The sequence below is a fragment of the Wolffia australiana genome, chromosome 14 (assembly GCF_029677425.1).
Source record: "Wolffia australiana isolate 7733 chromosome 14, ASM2967742v1".
Taxonomy (NCBI): Eukaryota; Viridiplantae; Streptophyta; class Magnoliopsida; order Alismatales; family Araceae; genus Wolffia; species Wolffia australiana.
The window spans coordinates 13,464,967-13,481,891 of record NC_135848.1 but is presented as its reverse complement, the minus strand read 5'-3'; the positions used below and the strand labels follow the sequence as shown (position 1 = coordinate 13,481,891).

Below are 16,925 nucleotides of genomic sequence, written 5' to 3'. Positions count from 1 at the left end.
GCCCTGCTTTCTATCTCTTCTCTCTCCACCTGAAGTGAGCATTGCAAGCGGGCCCCACTAGTATTTATTAATTTAAATTCCATGGAGTGGCATACTGGCTGGAGGGATTAAAAGGCTGAATGTTTGTCGAGGATCAAGCCCCAACTCTATCATATAATTTGTTTTTTGCCCCCTTCCATTTTCGATCTGGTTTACTGAGTCCTGAAACCAATACCAGACTTCTAGTAAATCGATGAATCCAAAACTGATAGTATTGGTTTGATCCTGTTTTACAGAGATTCTGTTAAAAATTGAGAACCTTACATATATCTAGGGCTCATCTACATGCATCATGGTCAGCTTTGTATAGAAGCATATTCTGACTCTTGGTATGCTAGGGACACATGATATTAGAAATCGACTTCATGATACTATGCAACACACATGACTCTTGGTCAGAATTTGGTCACATGGTACTCATAAAAACACACTGTGGTTTCTCACTTCAGTGCTGAAGCCAATTATGGAGCCATGAGTGAGACTGCGAGATGGCTTGGTTGTGTACCATACAAGAGACATTGGTCATTTTATCAAAGTTAACATACCTATGCAATGAAACAACCAGGCGACTATCTTTTTTGCGGGAAATCCAACCTTTCGCTAGCGTTTGAAGCACATCAAGATTGATGGTAATCATTTTGGTGATTGGGCCTTACAAAACATTATATCTACCAAATTGTGAATTCTTATGATGCCTATGTTGCATCATTTTTTACTAAGAGCCTATGTGGACTATCCTATGATTGATTGTTAAGTTAGTTTATCACATACCCTCTCAATATATGGTACATATTGAGAGGGTTGTTAGACTGGCTCATTCAGCCCATCTCTCTCTATCTCTCTCTATCTCTCTTTCACACACAAACACACACTCTTGAGTCTATAGAAGACCATGTAGTCCATCATTTGGCTTCATCAATTATTTTCTCTTCCATTCACACTAACTATAACAGTGATTTTCTATGGGGTTCATCCTTAAGAAAAACCTCAAAGAGGATGTAAAGCTTCAAAGAGGGTAAACGTAAAGTTTCCAAGAGGATGTTTGTAATAATACTCATGAAAACATTATTCCACAATCTTAATTCAATTTCTCAATGTTAGACCTCCCATGTTTTTAAGGAGACATCTGATCCAACTTCAAGAGGCACTAAGTCAACCATCTCATAAATTTTAATTTCTTTATTTTATCTAGGAGAGTACGGAATATGATGATTGAATACAATGACTAAGATAATATGAATGGTATCCTAAAATTTAAATATAAACTAAAAAATCAATATAAAATACTCGGTAATTATAATAAAGCTATAATCAAAGGGCGAAGGGTATTTAAATTCATAAAACAACTTTTAGTCCTGACAAATCTTCATGTACCTATGTTCAGAATAAAAAAAAAATAGTTTTAAAGTTCACGAGGAATAAATACTCCTATAATATATCTATACTATGATTCTGTGTTCTAGGAATTTAGCTCACCAAATAAATGGTCATGGGTGTGAACTCAAAGTATTAATTGTTGTACAATTTTAAATTTTGCATCAACCATCTCTCAATCATTCAAATATCCATCTTCATCCAAAAGCTATATCAGGAATTTTGATTTGGGTTATTAGTTAATATGTTTAAGGATCACCCTAAGGGGGAGAATTAGACCCTTTTTTATAATAAGTATTAAATCCTAAACTATAGATGTTTTTGATACATATATAATAGGGTCGAGTATAGGGTAAATTATTTGACTTTATAAAGCTTAGGCTATTCCTTAATGTTTTTCTTGAGATATCTATCTCATAGTTGTTAAATCCCAACTTGTGATTTTGTATGGGGTTCCCAAAACCAAACCTCTAGCTAATAGGACAACTTAACACATATACCAAGAAAATATTAAACCTTGATAAATCTTTTATCTCCTCGACCCTTAGAGTCTTCAACAGAAAATTAGAATGACATCTCCTTTAAGTCAGCCATCAAGGCCTCCTATGGGATACCCCCAAAATCTTCTCTTGTTCGTCTGCCAAAATCTTATAAGAATTATCTCAATCATATTAAATTTAAAATTATTTTTGGGTATTTTACTTCACAAAATAATCTGTACTTTCATGATTCCACACTATCACAACGTTACTTAGATAATTATGATGGGGGACCATCTGCAACCGGAAGCGCCGAGTCAACCCGCGCCAGCACGCCAGCAGCCACGTCGTGAGTCTCGAGCTGACGAGAAGAACCCGGAGTTCAGGTACACGGCGTGACGAGAAGGCGTCTCCAATTCCATTTTTTGTGCATTTTTCAGAACTTTTTGTTATGTTTCTCTTGGGGAGAGCATCCGCGTTTTGGCCCTTCCGTCGTACTTTGAACCGTCGTTTACGACACGATTAGGGGGGGGGGGTTGTCCCTAATTACGGGCCTCCCCTAGGGCTCCCTCTCTCCCACTATAAAGGGAGAAGAGAAACCCTAGGGGAAAGGAGGAAGATTTTTTGAGAAAGAATGGAATGTGCGCTTGAATGTTCTTGGAGCAAGGTGTCCTGAGTTCACCTACGGACCGCGGTAGAGAAGATCCTGCCCCCAAGGGGAGTCGGGGTCCGCCGAGAAGTCTTCCCCCTCTGTCGCCGTCGTCGGACTCGCCGCCCTGCAATCGTCGGGTTACCGCCGAACGCCAACACTTCAGCATCGAACGCGTCACCACGGTCAACCGGAGTCAACACGGCCGCTATGGACCACGGTCAACCGGAGTCAACCGAAGTCAACATGCCACAACCGTCGACAAGCACATCTCCACCCACGCACGTCCCTACGCGTGTCATGACACGACGCCAAAGGCAGATCCACAACTGCCCTTTGGCGTGACACGGCGCACGTCTTTATTTTCTCGTCATTTTCTCTTTCCTCCAAGGCCTATATATACGCCATTGTTTTCAAGAAACATTAGGCAATCATAATTCAAGAATCGAGTTTTTGTTTAACTCTTCTTGGAGGATTGCCCAGCCTCCCCTATCTTCTACCTTCCAAACCCTAGTCGCCGTCGCCGCCACCACCGTCGCCGCCACCACCGCCGCTGCCGCCACTACCGCGGCCTTGCGACGTCGGCCTCCCCTCTCCTCTCTCTTTCTCTTCATTCTCTCCTCTCTCTTTCTCTCCAAGGGGGCCAGCCAGACTGCCCGCGCTTCGCCCGCGCGCCGCTGCCGCGCTCGCGCCGCTGCGCCGCCGCGCGCGCCGCCAGCGCCGCTGCCGCGCGCTGCCCGCGCCGCCGCGCGCGCCGCCGCGCGCCGCTCGCGCCGCGCGCTTCGCGCGCGCGCGCGCGCGCCGCGCCACCTTTCACGGCGCCCGCGCGCCGCCGCGCACTGTCCGCGTGCCGCGCGCACGCCGCCCTCGCCTGCCCCGACAGCCTTCGCCAGGGCCGCCCGAGACCGCACTCCGGCTGCCCCTGTCCGGACGCTATCGGCGCTTCATGCCGCGCGCGCTGCGCGCGCTCGAGTGCGCTCCGCCGCACTCCGCGCACCCTTTGAGAGCTTCGCGCGCGCGGGTGTTCGCCCACGCTTGACGCTACGCCCACGACAACCTCACTTAACCAGGGCCGTTCAACGCCCGGAATGTCCAGCCTCGTCCTCGTTCAGTGGGCCACTCAACGCCCGGATTCACCCAGCCTCGTCACGTTCAGAATTGCCCGCAACCTCTTCACGCACTGCGGTGCTGAGGTACTCCTGAACTCCTTGGTGTCGACATGTTCTCCGTCCAGTGTTTTCTCGGGAAGTTTCCACCGCCGTCGGAATCTGAATTGGTTTCGATTCTCTGCTTCTTCAACCTACCTCTCGAGTGTTTCCTCGCGACGCGAATTCGACGTATTGATTTCGGTGCTTAGGCATTGTCGCGGTGGGGGAAGACAGTACTCCCGCCCTCGATAAGGGTCGGAGCTGCACCACCAGATTTTCATTGGTTTTAAAGTCCGGATCCGACCGTGAATTTCTGTGGATTGTTTTATCCCTCACGCCTATCCTACCCCTAGTCCTGTCGTCCCGCCCTTCCACGCCTACCCCGTAGTCGTCCTACGTCATCCTGCCCCCAAGGGGAGTCGAGGTCCGCCGAGAAGTCTTCCCCCTCTGTTGCCGTCGTCGGACTCGCCGCCTTGCAATCGTCAAGTTCCCGCCGAACGCCGCTGCTGTTCGTCTTTGCTCGCAGCCCCTGCAGGCGACCATTGGTCGCCCCGGCCCTGCAGGCGACCATTGGTCGCCCCGGCCCTGCAGGCGTCCATTGGTCGCGCCTGGTCGCCGGCCCTCACCAGAAACGCCGCCAGTACCGCTCGGGCGCCGCCGCCGAGTGCCTTCGCCAGGGAGAGGGGCTCTCCCGCGACCCGGTCGACTCGCCGCGCCGACCGGACTCGGCTCGCCCGAGTCACGGTCGTGACTCGGTCTTCTCCCTGACTCAGTCGACACTGAGTCAACCCGGAACTAAGAAAAAGCAAGCCGTGGTAATTTCTCATCTCAGGAGGGGTAAAATCGTCCTTGCGGTGTTGTGGCGAGCTAGGGTTCCCCGACGCCCCGCCGCCGCCGACCTCGCCGTCAGCGCCGATGAGCACCGCCATTCGCCCCTGCCCTCACCGCCCACGCCGCTGCACCTCTCTCGCCGCGCCGCCGCCAGCGCTGACGAAACGCCGCTGCTTGCCTCGCTCGCCGCTCGCCACCCCTGGCCGAAGCCGACACCGCTCGCCGTGGCCGCCACGACTGCCTGTCACCGGATCGTGCCGCCCGCACCGCCCGGCGCGACCCATCACCGTTGCCTCAGCACCGGCGGCGCCGTCGCCGTCCAGGGCCTCTGCCTCCCATCATCCCTCGTCACTCAGCGCCGACCGCCGCCCTCCCCTGCCGCCAGACGAGCCCACCCGGCCCCCCGGCCTCGGCGCCGCCGGGAACCCGCTTGCCGCCGCCCGTCGAGGGCCGGAACCCGGTGTGTCCGCCCCCCCCTACGCCGACCAACGCGGCCGCTCGGTGCTCCATTGGTGCCGTCGGACGCCATGGCCGCTGCCACGGTTGTTGAGCTAGCCTTTGCCGCCGCTCCCGGTCGACTGTGTCCGCCCCGTGCTGCTGCCTGCCGGCTGTTCGTTGCTCGGACGACGCCGACCACACTGCCGTCTTCCGTCACTCCCCACGACCCGTCCTCCTCCTGCTGCATTGGCCCGCCACGCCAATCCAGACTCGGCTGCGACCACCGCGACTTCCGGACTCCGTCCGCAGGTCACACCGCTAACCCGTTCGCGCGTTATTATTTCTAGCAATATATCCTCTCGCGTGCTCCGTCCTTGGATCTCACCACTCTGCCGTTTCCACTTGCTTGGGAATTTGGGTAGTTATTTTCCATTCCTCCTTCTTGCGTAAGAACTTGTCTCCAAACTAGATAGTTGGATCGAGGATACTCGCCCCGACGGCGACCTTCGATTGATCTGTCGGGTCATTGGGAGTCGGATCGTACGGGAATACCTCCAGGGCGCCGCCCCTTCTCGCCTATCGCTGTACCTCTCGTTATTTCCTGCATTACGTGCATCCGCATTCCCGTCATTCGCGTGTTGTTCTTCGGCGTCCTGTGTTGCAACGCGCGCTGTCGATCCTGGCTGTCCGTGTTGCATCAAATTATCTCTAGTAATTTCAGGTAGCCGATGTATTTAATTAAAAGTATGATGTCTCAAATGTTTATCTCATGATTCTAGTTTAGCAGTAAAAGTTTCCTCTAACTTTGATGACATTGAATCCCTCAATTCAAATATCATATTCACTGCATAACATGAATAAAAAACTACCTAGCTCAGAATATAAATATCAATAAAATATCTTGTCGTATTCTTTGATTTGGTTATCTTCTGCTTAACATTATTCAGTGATAGCATCTTTATAGTTTATTCAAACCTCTTAAAGTGTAATTGATATTTATTTCTTTGTTCATGCACCAAATAATTTTTTTATTATATACATCACTTCTGATGTTTAGAATATTTTTTTGTAGTATAAAATTGAAAATGTGTATGAAAATACCTAAAGGATATACTCTTATGACATATTATATGATTTCATTATTCCTGAATGGTAGCATTATTTTACGTGAAAGTTTTGAAATATTACATCCAATGTAACAGCTCAATATTTAACGTTTTTTATTGATGTTCTGAAAAACTTCTGTGTTAGATAAAAGCTCAAAATTAAGTTGTAAAATCTTAAGGAGATGATCAGTTCATGAAGGTGATTCAAACCCAATTTACAAAAGGCAATCTTTCATCCTTCGTAACTACACAACCTGCACCAAATAACACAATTCATAAGATTTATATGCAATATTGGTGTTGGGATGATGCTAAAATAATCCTACATATTTCTTTAGAGGGAAATATTTCTCTCTCGCTCTTTGTAGTATTATGAGTAATCAATTGAAAACAATGAATCAAATGAAATACTGAAGTTTTGATGTCCATTTTTCTGACCTGACTTCCTTGAGTCAATAGGTAAGACTCCCACATCTTCGTAAGGTTATTTCATTGAAAGGACTTAGATGGATTTAATTAATATTTTTTGAGCAAAAATAAGATAAAAGGAGAATCCCAATCTAGGACCTGGACCAGAGGAGACCCAAAAAACAAAAAAGAGGCTTTCAAGATCCAAATAAAGCATATTTAGCTGCCCATGAATTGGTTTAAATTGATTCACATTTTGTAAATATGTCCTAATTTTCATATTTTAGGCAGCCCTGGATGATTTGAAATGATTCCACTTTTTGTGTATGTGATGTAGATTTAGAGCTGGTACCAATTTTCTGAATCTAGTTGAATAAATGACATGGATTTTAGGAGAAGATAAATCATTTTGACCTTCCAATCATAGGGCATAAAGTCACAGGTGATCTGGAGTATCCAAGGGCACTATATAATGCATTTATAACTATTTTTTTATGAAATTATTTTTGATTTTTACACTAGGGCCAGCTAGATGAGTAAAACAATGAGATTTCAAGTGACCTATTTTTGTGCATGTTTTTGAGTAAAGAGTGAAGTAGAGATGAGCAACTGACTTTCCAAAGGAGCCAACGTGTTTAAGAACCACTCAGACTAGAATTGGCATTCATTGAGGGTTTTCCACCTCCAATTAGAGAAACCATAGCCTAACATGACACATTAGTTGTTTAAAATGACCATTCAGATCCTGACATTCCATCACATTATTCAACACCCTTCCATACCATATCCCCTAAACCTCATTCCACCATCAACCACAGTCCTAGGTATATTGTCCTTACTTTTATTAAATATAAAATAGTATTTATAATATAATAGAAAGACAATCATGATATTAATCTCACCATCACTTTTGATATTCAATGTTGAATAATTTTTTTATAAAATAAAATAATATAAATCTATAAATCCTTCTTAAGTAGTATACTGATTTCAATTCATTGGATTCATTAGCATTTAACCATTAATACATAATATTTAAATAAAAATATAAGTTTTCTTTGTGAACTTAGAATTTCCAAAAAAACTATATTTAACCCTAATTTTGAATCCACCATAGAATGATTTCATAAGAAGAGAGATGGAACCTGAAAAAATCAGGTTTTGTTATATTTATATAGGCTTTAAAAAATTAAAAAAATTTGGTACACAAGAGGAAGATAAGATACGTCTAAATAGATTAAGAGAGAGAGAGAGAGAGAAAACAGATTAGTGATAATTCCATTAATTTATAACATTTGAAATTATGATTTTTCCACTCATATATACTTCAGAATATATGAGTGAAAAAATATAGCAAAAAACCCCTAAATAATTATGGTGTATCTCAGAGATTATCCCAAATATTACATATAATCATTATTTTTATTTTTCATGTTTTTAAAAGAAATCAATTTAATTAATAGTAAATATGTGATGCTGTTAAGAGATGAATTTCATGTTTTTCTCAAGTAATGATCGATTGACCTAAATATAATGACAAATGTTATAAGACAGTTGTTGGAATGTCAAAATCTACACACCTAACTCAATAATTTGAACCCTATGTGCTAGTGAAAGTTAACTGCCTTTGTACGCATGAAAATAGTCATTATAAACTGCACGTAGTTCATGTGTAAGGTTCATAATTCAACCCAAATCAAGTTATGCACACTTTCTGATATTAAGACATTATGATATGACTAAAAATGTATGATCTGATGTCAGAACTATAGATTGAGGGTCCACTTGGCATACTCCACTGTGAACATTATCAAAAACATGTACCTAGGGATTAAACATATAAATACAATAAGGTTTAATCTTCATGTATCATTCATAATTTCATTTTACAAGACTAATGATTTGAAAATAATGTACAGAAACTTTTCTACGAACACCACTGCTTCAAAACTCTTCACGAAACTCAGGGTGATGAGTGATTTTTATAAGATTTCATCCATTAATTATAATAACTTTTATTGATAAAATTTTATGTGGAACTTGGAGTTATTTTTATTAACATTCATAACGTTTATTTTGTAATTTTATTATACTATAACAAGGGATCAGTAAAAACTTTCACTTACACAAAAATTATCCCATCCTTAATTAAAAGGATTACATTTATAAAGTCTTAAAATTTTTTAGACAATGTGTATGCTTCATTTATACACTGAAAAAAGGCATATCCAATAAAAATATACATCCCTAGAAGTTCTCCTGTATCACTTTATCAAAACCATTTGCACGGTTATTTTCAGGCTGAATACATAATCACACCTTATTTAATAAATTATCTTCCTTTTACTCACTTAAAATGTGGATCTTCATGTTCCTCAATATTTCTTCCGCCAAAGATCTTTGGTTGTGTTTTATTTATTTTGTTTCATATGGATACATTGTAGGAATTATAATAGGTTTACAAGACAACAGTGTAGTATGAAGGAGATGACTTTTTATCTTTATTGATATCACCTTGAGTTTAACGCTTCTCTAGATTGACATTTAATGTGTGGTTTTTTAATCCTCCTGCAGTTTTCGAATAAGGTCATGCAGACTAAATTTAAATTGAGTTAAAAATTTTAAGAACTTTAGGTCATGCACTCTTATCAAACCAAGAATCTAATAAACAATCTAAAACATTGATTTTAGGTATTTGTATTTATTTTATAAAGGACCATGATCATGCATCAGAAATTTTTTACTCAAAAATGATAAACAATTCCATTTTTCTCTTAATAATGATAATGTGAATTTTAATAAATATTTTTACTGTTCTAAATACACTCAATTTTAGATGAGTTATGAAAAAATGGTGAATAAGGTTTCCCATGACAAAATAAGGATAAAATGCCAATAATTATGTGCCTAAATAAAAGTCATAGTTTGATCTTTTGATATTTTTTATTTCCAAAGATGATGCATAAATTTCCAAAAGTTTCTAGAAATGAAAATTTAAACTTAATATAAGTTTTCCAGAACTTAGTCACGTAATATTTGTAATTTTGTAATGAATGTATATTTTGAATGGTGATAATGATAAATAAGTATAGTTTTATCCTCCACATTATCCTTTAAAGAACCATAGTAGTTTTATCCTGATAAAGGAATATTATGGCTGAAAATAATATATAACATAAATAATATCTAATACATGAATCGATTCAGTCATAATCGAAGACAGATATATATATTTTAATATTTATAATGAACATATTATTCTAGAATGAAAGGCACTAAAATCAAAACTGATCTGTCATGAATTAATTTGGAAAACAAGGTCTAGGTAAGATGAACTACTTTTTGGGAATGAAAAATTCTTGATTATGAAAATGAACGTACAATTGGATCAATTCGTGATCGGTACAACTCTGACTCACCCACAAAAACAGAACTGAATAATGGACATTCTAAAATTAAAAATGGAATATTTGGATGATAAAATTCATCTTAGACAGAGTGGGGTCCACAATCAAATAATTCCTTGAGAAAGTCTCTACAAGCCACACAGTTTTCCAGCTTCACTCAATGTGTCTCCATAACATACGCTTTATGTTGAATATCCTTATCATCTTCATAACTATGCCTCACAAGATAAGTTAATCACAAGGAGATTGGTAATTTCTAAAAAAGAAGGGGGTTGCCCAAGGGAATAATTCTTGGTTGTATTCTCTCTATGGCCCTTTGACCTTAAAAGTATATTTCTGAAAAACAAAGCATTCACTTTAAATATACCCTTTTATGGGCAACCAAATTTTTTATGTGACCCCCTAGGCCCATGGACCAGTCTATTTAATGACTTGATAAGCGTAATAAGTATGAATGGGATTACCAAATTAATGAACTATATTCAACTTATAGATTAATTTATCACAGATTATTTTTTCTTGATCAATGTGTTGAGTTGCCAACACATGATGACCAAACTACACTGCATTCTTTAAAGGTACAAACGATTTTATCATCTCATTCATTGAACTTTGATGTCATCATTTAACATGTACGTATAATCCATTATCCACATGAAACTCCGAGAATAAGTTAGGGTACAGTCAACTTCCTTCTCGTATTCCTAAAAATAAGAATGTTTAAGAAATGTGTTGAAAATAAGTAACCACCATAGTATGATATGAATGTAATTCACTGGGCATTCCATTTATTATTGGACTTCATTTTAAAGACCACTTGTGAATGATAATGAACATGATTTGTTTCAATCCACTTAAAAAAGACATATCAGTGTCGTTGGCTTCCATGTCACATAATTTCATCATCACACATATACATGATATCAAGGGGAGTATGGTCTACATTTTCATATGAAATATGAAAATAAGAATGTAAATTTGAAGCTAGCCAAGAGATAAAGAGGAAAATGTATGAGGAAATTTTTTGGCATTATTCATCGTGTCAACCATAAAATATAAGTGCTATAACCATCATTATAAAATTATTTCATGCTTGTTGAACTCTTCAGTTTTAACTAGAAAATTTTACACAGTCTTACTTGAAGTCATGTGCATTATGAAACAGCTAAGTAGAAGATTGAAAAACAATGTTATGTTGATTGGGCAGGATAAATATATAAATTATGGTGAATATCTTATATTGTTAAATATATTTTTTGATTTAGTCATTTTTTGGATTAATTATAAAAAGCTCAGAGAAAGTTCAATAACTGAAGCAGATATGCTTTTGCACTATCCTAAATTGAATTTTTATCTAAGTTTTCAATCCCATGAATTTAATATTAAGGGTTTAATCTGGTTTTACTATATCTGTCAAGATCCTAACAAAATGATACAGATTGACGGATGCTGAAACTGTGGTAAGATCAATTCAAATGGAGTTTGTCTTGTAGAATAAATAGACTGGAGATAAAATTTATGACGTGTTCCCAATAATGTGCCATAGTTTACTTTTGACTCAATAGTAGTTCAGTCTAGCATTATTGACATCTAGGCTCAACTAGATGGGGATGAGTGTTAAAAATGTTTATGATACTATTACTGTATTATAAGGATATTTATGTATTTTCTGTACTCCAACGTCTCCTTCCTCAATCGTAATAGTGACAGTGTAATAACTTTTTCGGCTGTGTAATTTCTCCTTTTTCTATGAGCATCACAGCCATCACTTCTCTTCTTACTGAGGGGATTCTTTGGCCTCATTCTTGAGCATGCAACAACTTAAAATGGTTGTGGACCTCTTCATTTTAAACGGGTCAGCTTAAAAAGGACTTTTTTTCCCAATATTCTACTTTCTCTTTTTAGGAATGCCTCCCATGCATTTTTCATGGAATTTACACTTTCAATTTAATCCCCACGCTATACTGAAACGTCTAAATAGCATCACTTAAACGAAATAATTTATTGGGATTAGATGATACCTTGTAATCCACAATAACATAAACTACTGTCCCCTTTAGAAGACAAACTTAACAAGACCCTCCCTCGCAAAATTGAATTCAACGAGTACCCAAATTATTCATTTTCCTATCGCAATAAGATAATCGGAGAGGTGCAAAAGTAAACGACAAGACGGCGAGGAAAAACACGATAATGGTGGCGGCAGTGTTTTCTTGGATAATCTGCGTTCTCCCTCCGTTGAGTTTTCTTCCGGACTCACTGCAGATTATTCCCCGTGAAAGAACTCCTGTCTGGCGGAGACCTCATCTCAGAGCTCATGTCAACTGGCCGATGCGTCTGTCTCTGTGAAACCTCGTTTCCCAAGCTCCTCACCATGCTCCCAACTCCAAGAAAGTCTCTAGTCAACCTGTCCGAGAAGTTATGGTGAAATCCACCGAACAAAGGCTGCTGTTCATGAGATGATCCAAACCCTCCCACTCCTTCGCCAAAAACGCCAACTCCCCCATGGGCAAGCGAGTTCATCAAGTCCTGGAGATGGCTCTCGTTCTCCATCTGCATTCTCAAGCTCTGGTCGCCTGATCCAACCCTAAATTCTTCTTTAGGGTTTCCGTAGCTGGTGCTCGTTGGGCCCATCTGGGCTGCCCTCTGGAGCAAAGCCGTGGCTGACATCTGAGGAAGAACTTGTTCTTTGTGCGCAGAAGAGTTGTATAGAGAGGGGACCCCTCCTGAGCTCATCTGATCCCCTACAATGTTCCCGACAAAGAGAGATGCAGGCTTGGAGGCGGCGCCAGAGCTGTTCCTGAAGTGGTCCGCCATCAGGAGATGACTGTTTATACTGTTGAGATTACTCGTATTTCTGTTTATAGGGTTGCTGTGGAGATGAGGGAGATGGGCAAGGCTATGGAAAGGCTTGGGCTGGAGGAATGAGTGGTGGGTCTGAGGGTCTTGAATCTCTTGGCCGAAGAAGAATGAAGGGGAGGCTTCGGCCTGAGGTTGAGGATGAAATGAGGAGGAATTAGGGTTCGAGTTTGAGAGAAGATGATTGAGCTGAACAGTGCAGCCACCGCCTCCAAGGCGGAGGAGGTCGCCATGATCTTGTAATGAGCCAATCTGAGGGGCCAACTGGGACTGACCAAGGGCTATGTTAGTGCTGCTAGTCGCATATGATTGGTTTGTAATCACGCTTGTTAACCCAGCTGGGAGCCTGGAGCCTTCCTGGGCTAGGGCGTCGCAGAAGGCCCTGTGGGTGATGAAGCTGTCTCTCCTGTGGATGTGATTAGGAAACCCATCAGTAAAATTATCTTTTGTTTATCTCAAATTCATGGGTGTACAGGAAAAATGAAAGATTCTCAATGAGAAAAATGTGAAGCCTTATATTGTTCTTTTCACAATGGCTTGTGAAACTCAAGTTTAGATTATTCGGCTGTCGCACTCTGTGGGGAGAGAGGAGACCACCTCGGTCGTTGGAATTCCTTTGATGCATGTGATGAAAATGAGGGGACGAAAAGCTGAAGTGAGTTTCAAGAGATAGACCCATCTGGAAGAGTTGCCGCCCTAATCAATGCAGATAGGGAACTTTCCCAAGGAACAAGAAGATGACGCATCTAGGGTTTAACAACAGTAAAAAGACTGTCACGAGGGAGCCAAGAAGATCTAGGGTTTCTTGAGGCCCAGGCGGATCTTGCCAGCACTCTTCAAGTCTTCAGTCAATGATGAGAGGAGGGAAAGAGCGAGGCAAATTCTGAAGGGTTTTCATGAAAAGGTGGGCCTGAGCAGCAGCAGCAGCAGCGGCAGAAGCCCGAGCCCTGCTCACTGCTGGGTGCTGGCCAACTCACAAGGATGCAAACCTCCCAGTCATTGCCCACAGTAGCACGTGACTACGTGAGTAGAAAGGGATAGGCCTCGTAGGGAAACGAAATAGGGTTAGAAATACAGGTAGAGAGAGAAAGAGATGGAAGAGCTTGGCGTTGATTTCAATGTTGAAAAAGATAAGCACCTCTCCGATCGAAAAATGGCAGCTCCGTGGAAGTGAATTCACGTGGGAATAGTTCCACATTCGTCCGAAAACCAGATATAGGGTGGAGTGTAGAGGCGCTTAGTTCTCTAGCTCTAGAAAAATAAGTAGAATAGTAAAACAAAAACACACTAATCCCCCTCCTGCGACATCCCTCAAACCAGTTCTGACAACCCTAATCCTAAATCTTTGGGAAACGAAAAACCCGTCTCTGAAAACGAAGAAAGATGCGATCTTTTTGTTTAAGGGAGAGGAAAGTGCAGCAGAGGTGCTACATTCTCCTCTCCCTCTAAAAAAGAAAATAAAAAATAAAACCCTATCATTGCTCTCCTGCGACATCCACCAAACCAGTTCTCACAACCATAATCCTAAATCTTTGGGAAACTAAGTACCCATCTCTGAAAACGAAGTACTATTCGATCTTTCTGCTTACCGGGAGAAGAGAGTGCCACAGTCGCAGCGATACTCGCGTGTGCCGCACACTTTGGAATGGGCTTTGAGGTCGGACTGAACAGCGTATCGTTTCGAACACTTGTCACATTTCCACTTCTTCTCGCCGTGCTTACGGCAAAAGTGTTTCTTGATTCCTGTGAGGTCTCCAAGAGCTCGAGATGGGTCATGGTGAACGCAGGTCGGCTCTGGGCAAAGGTAGACGCGTTGACGAACCTCCTTGGTGCTCTTCTGCCTTAGCTTCCAAGGGAGGTTGTGGCCTCTTCGATGCAACTGCAAGTTCTGTTCCCTTTGAAACCCCTTGTTGCACACTTCACAGATGAACCTGTTCGTCGCTAAAAGCGTCTTTGGCGATAGGGCGATGACTTCCGCGTCCGGGTCTGCATATGTTGTTGTCAGATTCTTCTTCGGAAGAGAAAGAATAGCGTTTTATGATATTGTTAGGAGATGCATGCCATGCGATAATGAATCTGACTTGAACTCTGCGGTCTGTTCATGATGAATTGGTCGAATTCCGACAAGAACCCATAAAAGGATGGACAATCAAGGAGGGAATTCGTGTGTTGTCTAGTCTAACGGAAATATCTTTTGTAAAAAATAAATAATTCGCGAGGTTTTTGGATTATACGCTTGGAAAGAAGCATCAAGGAAGGTATATTAGGGTTTTCAACTACTAGGAAAAGAACATGTATGAGAAGATACTTGCTTGGTGTCCCGGGCTGGTTTCTTCTCTTCTTCGCAGGTGGAGCCAGCGGCGGTGCGGCGGCTGCAGAAGAGACTGTGGCGGCGGTGAGAGACCGTTGCTGCTGCATCTGGTTTCGAACATCTTCCTCTCTAATTCCAAAAAACGATGCCGAAGGTGGAGTAGCTGCCATCCCTTCTAAAAACAGATTTCTCCCTTTGATCTTGCTCTCTTCTTCCTTCCCTGTTCAATATTTTTCCGTCAAAATTCTTGCCAAAATAATTGTTACTATCCGACGTAGAAAACGAGTATGATTGCTCTTTTTATCTGATTCCATGGAGAATCCCAAGAGAGAACAAAAGAAAGATCAGATGAGCAGGGAATGAACGAAGAGACCATGCACACGGACTTGTGTTTTTTTGTGTGTGACCGGCGCATGAATCTTCTATCAGCAAGAGGAGACCCCTCCTAAAGCTTCCAAATTACTCCTATGAGGCGCTTCTCAGATCAATAAAAGAACAAAGAAGAGCGGAAAACCAAACAAACAGTTGCACTCAAAACTAGTCGACAGAAGGAGAGATAGAAATGAGATGGAGGGATGAGCGAGAAAAGAGAGAGAGAAAGAAAGGAGAGGAGGAGAAGAAGAAGACAGGAGACGCGAGGAATATAGACAAACGAGTCCAAGAACCCGCCTTTTCTGATATATGCTGCTCCCTCTTCGTCCTCCTCCCCCTCTTCCCAAGACTCCTGCTTTGGCTTTGGCGGTGGCGTGATGGGGCAACGTTTATGGGCTTTCCTTCCAGTTCCTTATCTCACTTTTCCTCTTCTGCCCCCCCTCCCCAGGCATGTAAGCATCAATCTTCGGGATTGCAGATGGAGATGGGGCCATAGATAGACTGCTAGAGTGAGAGATAGATAGATAGATAGATAGAAAGAGAGAGGTGTAGAGAGAGAAAGAGAAAGACGGGCACGATGGGGGCCTCACGTAGCAGAACAGTGTCGTTTTGTGATGGCGGATTGGCGCTGCCGTGGGCCTTCCTTTGTGAGGAATCTTCCCAACTGGTAAAATCTATGTCACTTATACGCGTTTATACGCAAAGTTTTCTCGTTTCATCTTCCATTTCCCTTCTTTCGGGACGACATGCCCATGAGGTTGATGACAGAGCTAGCCGAAGGTAACTTAATGTGCGTGGACGGGAACGGGACTGGTTTTCGTCCCCTGAAAAACCCCGCAGACGGTGGACAAATTCTACAAAAACTACATAAGTTTCTTTGATGGTTAAGTTCGGCATAGCATAAAGAGATGGATGGGCAAATTCTACGAGAAAAAGCTCCCCAATCGTCTCTTCCGGAACGACTTTGATACGGGAAGATTGCCGAAAATACTGAACCGTCCTATCGACTGAATAGTCAGTATAGGAGATTCTCTCACACTCATCATCATTGTCATCATCATCGTCATCGTTATCGCCATCATCACTCCACCCCGTGAAATTCTAACTATACTATTCAGTCGCAGACCCGAATATGTTTTGTCACTCGCTTCTGCTCGATCGGCGTGTTTCCTGCGTTAGGCCAGATAAACCTGGCCCACGATTCTCGGCGACGACGCCAACTTTCTCTCTCAAGATTTCACCCTCCGTCCATTCTTTCTCACTCTTCGTCCTACGCTCGCAGCCAAACCCGTGACAGCGCAACGAGAATCAATCGCTGATCGCCGCACATACGGACGGAACGTCCGATCTAAGCGCGAGGGTCGCGACAAGCGAAGATCGCCTCTCTGGCTAAATCGCCACCATGCGATCCCTGCCGTTGTTGTGGTCTCGTGTTTTGCCCTGCCGTCTCTTCAGCCCGTCGTCGTCTGCTTCCTTCTCTCGCTAGTCAAACCAGTCCAGCCAC

General features: G+C 42.5%; 1 protein-coding gene across 8 annotated transcripts; it reads right to left on the bottom strand.

Annotated features, from left to right (window-relative positions):
* Positions 1-11,948: 11,948 nt before the first annotated feature.
* LOC144711833 (protein indeterminate-domain 5, chloroplastic-like) lies at positions 11,949-15,866 on the bottom strand. 8 transcript variants are annotated; one of them, XM_078585918.1, is made up of 5 exons: positions 15,719-15,764; positions 15,423-15,514; positions 15,051-15,269; positions 14,328-14,724; positions 11,949-13,144 (listed from the first exon to the last, which is right to left on the bottom strand). In XM_078585918.1, exons 3-5 carry the CDS (start codon positions 15,217-15,219, stop codon positions 12,136-12,138), a joined length of 1,575 nt encoding a protein of 524 aa, XP_078442044.1. In that variant the 5' UTR covers positions 15,220-15,269; positions 15,423-15,514; positions 15,719-15,764; the 3' UTR covers positions 11,949-12,135. The 8 variants fall into 8 exon arrangements, with proteins under 8 accessions (XP_078442044.1, XP_078442046.1, XP_078442049.1 ...); XM_078585920.1 differs by having other exon boundaries at positions 15,436-15,514; positions 15,719-15,737; XM_078585923.1 differs by lacking the exon at positions 15,423-15,514 and having other exon boundaries at positions 15,047-15,269; positions 15,719-15,866.
* Between the last annotated feature and the right edge of the window lie 1,059 nt (positions 15,867-16,925).

Excerpts from the sequence above, each read along its gene's own strand:
- LOC144711833 (XM_078585919.1), bottom strand. The coding sequence starts at position 15,219 with ATGGCAGCTACTCCACCTTCGGCATCGTTTTTTGGAATTAGAGAGGAA. Across the intron at positions 14,725-15,050 it reads AAACCAGCCCGGGACACCAA|ACCCGGACGCGGAAGTCATC; the intron begins GCAAGTATCTTC and ends CAACATATGCAG. Across the intron at positions 13,145-14,327 it reads TGTGGCACTCTCTTCTCCCG|GAGAGACAGCTTCATCACCC; the intron begins GTAAGCAGAAAG and ends TCACATCCACAG.